A 5,719-nucleotide genomic window follows, 5' to 3' on the forward strand; every position below is an offset into this window, starting at 1 on the left:
CCTGAAAACATAGTTGTAAGGGTGAGTTCCTCAATCGATATAATAAGCATTATAAAATATCATGTAATGCTAAGTAAATAACACATTAATCACCCTAATCATATCACACATTCAGTAACGGCACATCAACTCAATTATCATACTCAATACCAACACAATTCATACTCATACTCAATGCCAACACAAACACACGCATAATATTCGAATACATCCATTCATATCATACGCCATACATACATTATGCAATGAGACTCCATGCATGCGGTACCGACTATTCATGAACATATAGTTCAACCTCACCGATCAAATCCAGATACGGCTACCAAGCCCACTAGTCCCACTCATTTGAGACCTAGTGACTCACTCACTAATTCCTCACCATGGGAATTAGCTACCACCCCAAGGGCCATGCTATGCACGCTAATTCACCTAGCATGCAACATCAATAACAGTCCATAATGACTAACTCACTAATTCCTCACCATGGGAATTAGCTACCACCATAAAGGCCACAATATGCATGCTAAATCACCTAGCAATGCAAAATCATCAACAATAATCCACAATGGACATATGCTCACACTCTAAGCCATAAACAGTCCATTCACAAATTGCATACATAACATATACATTCACAGCATTATGCATACCATCATACATCATCAACACATGTATCAAAACATCATATCATGTCAAATAATTAATCACAGTATTAGCACACTCTACTAATACCTATACTGCTCAAAACAGCGGGAATTAATCCCTATTACATCATACGCCAATATAGGCCAAACACCAATTATGCACACATTATTCAAATATTAATTTTTCACTTTTCCAACAGTGTTAACCGGTTAACGCCCTGGGTTAACCGGTTAACGCAACACAGAACATGCTTTCTGGCAAAACTCAACAGTGTTAACCGGTTAACGCCCTGGGTTAACCGGTTAACGCAGACAGAACAGCAATTTCCACAAATCACAACAGTGTTAACCGGTTAACGCCCTGGGTTAACCGGTTAACGCAAGCAAAACAGCAATACTTCACAATTCCTAACAGTGTTAACCGGTTAACACCCTGGGTTAACCGGTTAACGCAAGACAGAAAGCTGTTCCTGCGCTAACACGAAGCAGAATGCAGAATTCTCCGCATTTTCCGCCCTTGGAGGACTTCCGAACCTCCGATTCTAATTCCGTAAAAAGCTATACGTTCGGGAAATCACAACTCACACAAATACAGATTCAATTACAGCTTTAACACAACTTATCCAACATAATTTCTCAGCATTCAACATCCCAATTAGGGTCAATTCAACGGTTTATCACTACCCATTACATGTTAACCCATAATACCCATTAAACGACGATAAACCCCCCTTACCTGAGTTAATCCGGCGAATCTTTAAGCTTCAAGCTTCTTCTCTTCTCCAACCTTCTTCCTCTTGCTCTGCCTCTTTGCCCTTTTCCTCTTTTTGAGCCGCTTCTCTGTTTTCTCGTGAAAACTCTTTTTACCCCAAATGGAACTCTTTTTCCTTATTTCCAACTTATATATATTCCAATAATAAAATCCAATAATAATAATAATAATAATAATAATCCAATAATTCCAATTATTTAATTAAATTAATAAATATAATATTAACTTAAATTAAATAATTATCTTATTTTTATTGGGGTGTTACAGAAGAAGGCTCAAGCCCAGAAGACTCTGACGAAGGCAGCTCCCAGGTGTCATACCCCAAAATTTATCCCACCTTTCACAATGATCATATAGGTCACTAAACCTAATCATTTGCATATCATCATAAGCATTCGTTCCACCTGCATAAGCATGATTCAACACAAGGAGACATGTGACTTGGATTCATGGCCTTGTGCTTGCACCTAATGGATACTAGGGTTCGTCAGTAATTTGAGGTGAATCAGGCAATCAAACCCCAACCCTTTGGTTTATAACATTGGTGGACAATTTCATTTGCATGATAAATCATTTATCTTGAGACATTTGATCAAGCATGATCATGCCTTGATCTTTGAGGTTTGACACATACTTTGTTGACCAGGTGCTCATTGGGTTTCATACCTCGCTCCACTCTCGGATCCATGTTCATTCAAAGTTAGCCATTTAATCCTTGGTTACATGTTTCTAGTGCATGATTATGTGATATATTCATTCATTCATTTTAGTCAACCATGGTTTAATCTGATTCACATGTCTTGTCTTTGGGACTCAGCAATCCTTTGCATATACAGTCACCATTTTGTCATCGTGTCATAACATTGTTCCAATTAATTCTAACTTCGTGTTGATTTCAACTTCAAATTAATTTTTGAAGTTCAAATTCATCTTTGAGGTCAAATTTGTTTTTTGGAATTTAAAAGGTTATTTTAGAAATCGTTTCATCCCCTTTTCAAATTAATTCTAGGAATTGCATTGTTTAAGTTCAATTTGATTTTTAATGCAAAATTATTTTTTCAAAGGTAGAGTCGATCTTTAGGTTTTGATTTAATTCTAAAAGTTTGCGTCATTTTAAAATCAACATTTTGGTTTCGATTTAATTTTAGAATCTTAATAATTGTTTGATTTTTCTTCTTTTTGACCATGGTTGTTTAGCAAATAAGCCCATTCATTCTTTTTTTAAGCCCATTTAGCCATTTTTTCCAATCCAATAATCCATTTAACCAAATTCAAATCCATATCCATTTTTTAAAAGCCCATTCATCCTTTCTAAATCCATTATCCAATAATAATCATATTATCCATTCATAATATAAACCAATTATCCAAACTCCATCCAAATTCCATATCCATAAAAATAATGATCCATTTACAACATAAACCAATAATATTTTCCATTAAGACAAAATGAAGAAAGGAAGGCAATTGGAAGTGATAAAGGGCCAGAATGCTACAGCAGCAACGCGCAGCCAAAACACCAGCTGCCATCCAAGCCACATAAAGCTGAAACGCATCATCTGCAAACGACGGCAAACGAAAAGCCAAATGTGCACAGCCAACAGCAGCAACATAACAGAACCGCACCAGCTGCAAATGACAACAACACCAGCAAGCATCTCCCCCAACAGAACCAAACCTACAACGCGACCAAAACGACACTACAACACATTGTGGCAAACGGCGACCGATTTTACCCGCGGACAGGCTATCAAATTCGGGAAGCATTTCCTGCATTGTGAACAAGGATTGTTAATCAAGCATTTTGAAAAAATCATCCAATGTGACGAACATCTTCAGTATTTTACTGCAATTGAATTTAGTGTGAATTTACATTTCATTTGAACTAACTAACAAAGCAGAATTTATCATTTGTAACAAACTACTGCATTTCAGTTAAATTTCAGCTGAATTTAGTGTGAGTTTCATAACCGAAAGTCAGGATATATCAGATTACTCACCTTCATTGGGTCTCTTCTTCATTTCTGGAAAAATTCTTCAATCCACAATTTTCTCCTCTCTCGTTTTTCTTCCATCTTCTCGTCACCTTCTATCTTCAGATTGATTCCATCTTTTCATCACCTTAACCAAGCCCATTCCATTTTCATCACCTTAACCAAGCCCATTCCATTTTCTTGATCATGTTTTCCCTATAAAATTTATCTTGTTAAAGAATCGGGCAAATAGTCTTTAATACCTTCGTTATGTTGTATCTCAAAATTAAAACAAGATAATAAAGATTTCCATTTGGAAAAAATATGTTTTGAAATTAAATTCTTAACATCCTTTTTTAAAACCCTTTTAGCCACTTTAGAATAAGTTTTTAGAACAAATGATTTTGAAAATAAATTATCTTGAAATTTGGAAATGCATAAAACAATGGCTGACATTTCTTTTTTATTAGTACTATAATTTAATTGGGTTGGAGATCCGTTTCCAGAATAATATCTAACTAGATTGAGACTCACGCATCGCGCGGAGTTTATATGCATTATTTAAGAAGTATTATATTGATACAATTTTGTTTTTCTAGTATAAATTTTTAGTTATCAAGACAATAGGATGAAGAGAATAAAAATAATAATAAGTTTTTTAGTGAATAATAAATATGTTAGAATCATATAAATATAAGATAAAATATTAAAATTAAAATTGAAAATGTAAAATAAATGCATAAATTTTATTATTCTTTTATACTTTCTAAGAATATTTTTCATCATTTCGTGGATCAAAGACAATTTAAATTTTAAAATTCAAACATCATTAAAATGATCATCATGGTTAATATTAAAATTTAAAACGAAACTCTCGATGTTCTAATATGTTTGAGTAGCTATAGAAAAAATTGAGTACGAATTTTAAACCAAGTACAATGATATTATTTTTGTGTGTATTTGACTATGTCATTTATTTTTAACATATATACAAATTATTTAATTAAATTAATTTTTTAATAATATTAAATAAATATAATTTATTAAGATATTGTAGAAAATTTATATGTAAAAGATTATATATTGTAGCTGAAAAATAATTGTCTAATTTTATATTTTGAAATTTAAATTTGTAACATGTAATTGTAGATATAACTGAAAATTATATTTTAGAAAGAATTTGAATCATTTGTATATCTATTTGACAGTTATAATTAAACTTGAAAATATTGTATGGTCATTTAACTTTAAGCATTTTCATAATATTTTTTGTACTATAATTTTAAATGATTAAATATGAATTATTATTCTTTCATTAAAAAAAGTTATTTACAATTTTAGTGGAATATATAAATGTAGTTTTTTAATATATAGTAGAAAACTTATATGTCAAAGATTATATATTGTAGCTGAAAAAATGATTGTCTAATTTTTTATTTTGAATTTAATTTTGTAATATGTAATTGTTGATATAATTAAAAATTATATTTTAGAAAAGAGTTTGAAGTATTTGTATGTCTATTTGAAAGTTATAATCAAACTTAAAAACATCATATGACCATTTTATTTTAAGCATGATCATAAGATTTTTTGTACTATAGTTTTAAACGTTTTTTTATGAATTATTATTTTTTCGTTATAAAATGTTATTTATAATTTAGTGGAATATATAAATGCCGTTTTTTTATAGATTTATGAATGGAGGATTACACATTATAGTGAAATGAATATTAGAAGTTTTTTATGGTTATATTTTGAAGAGTGTTACATCAGATTTTAATTGATGTGACAAGTTAGATAATGATTTGTGAATAAAATAAATCGCAGCTCGGATTTAATATATTATAATATAAATGTAAATAAGTGCATAAAATTTTGTCGTTCTGTTATACTCTATAAGAATATTTCTTCATCATTTTGTGGATTGAAGACAATTTAAATTTTAAAATTCAAACAACATTAAAATAATCATCATGAGTAATATTAAAATTTAAAATAAAACACACGATATTCTAATATGTTTGAGTAGTTATAGATAAAATTGAGTACGAGTTTTAAACCAAATCCAGTGATATTGTTTTTGTGTGTATTTGACTATGTCATTTACTTTTTACATATATACAAATTTTTTATAATATAAAATAAATTTAATTTATTAATATATTGTAGAAAATTTATATGTAAAGGATTATATGTTGTAGCTAAAAAAATAATTCTCTATTTTTTTATTTTGAATTTAAATTTCTAACATATAATTGTATATATAATTAAAAATTATATTTTTAAAAAAATTTGAATCATTTGTATACCTATTTCAAAGTTATAATTAA

General features: G+C 30.1%; 1 protein-coding gene across 1 annotated transcript; it reads right to left on the reverse strand.

Annotated features, from left to right (window-relative positions):
* Positions 1–2,763: 2,763 nt before the first annotated feature.
* On the reverse strand, positions 2,764–3,789 carry LOC127131173 (uncharacterized). Its single transcript, XM_051060107.1, has 2 exons — positions 3,417–3,789; positions 2,764–3,186 (listed from the first exon to the last, which is right to left on the reverse strand). Exons 1-2 carry the CDS (start codon positions 3,420–3,422, stop codon positions 2,764–2,766), a joined length of 429 nt encoding a protein of 142 aa, XP_050916064.1. The 5' UTR covers positions 3,423–3,789.
* Positions 3,790–5,719: the final 1,930 nt, after the last annotated feature.

The sequence above is a fragment of the Lathyrus oleraceus genome, chromosome 3, assembly GCF_024323335.1.
Source record: "Lathyrus oleraceus cultivar Zhongwan6 chromosome 3, CAAS_Psat_ZW6_1.0, whole genome shotgun sequence".
NCBI lineage: Eukaryota > Viridiplantae > Streptophyta > Magnoliopsida > Fabales > Fabaceae > Lathyrus > Lathyrus oleraceus.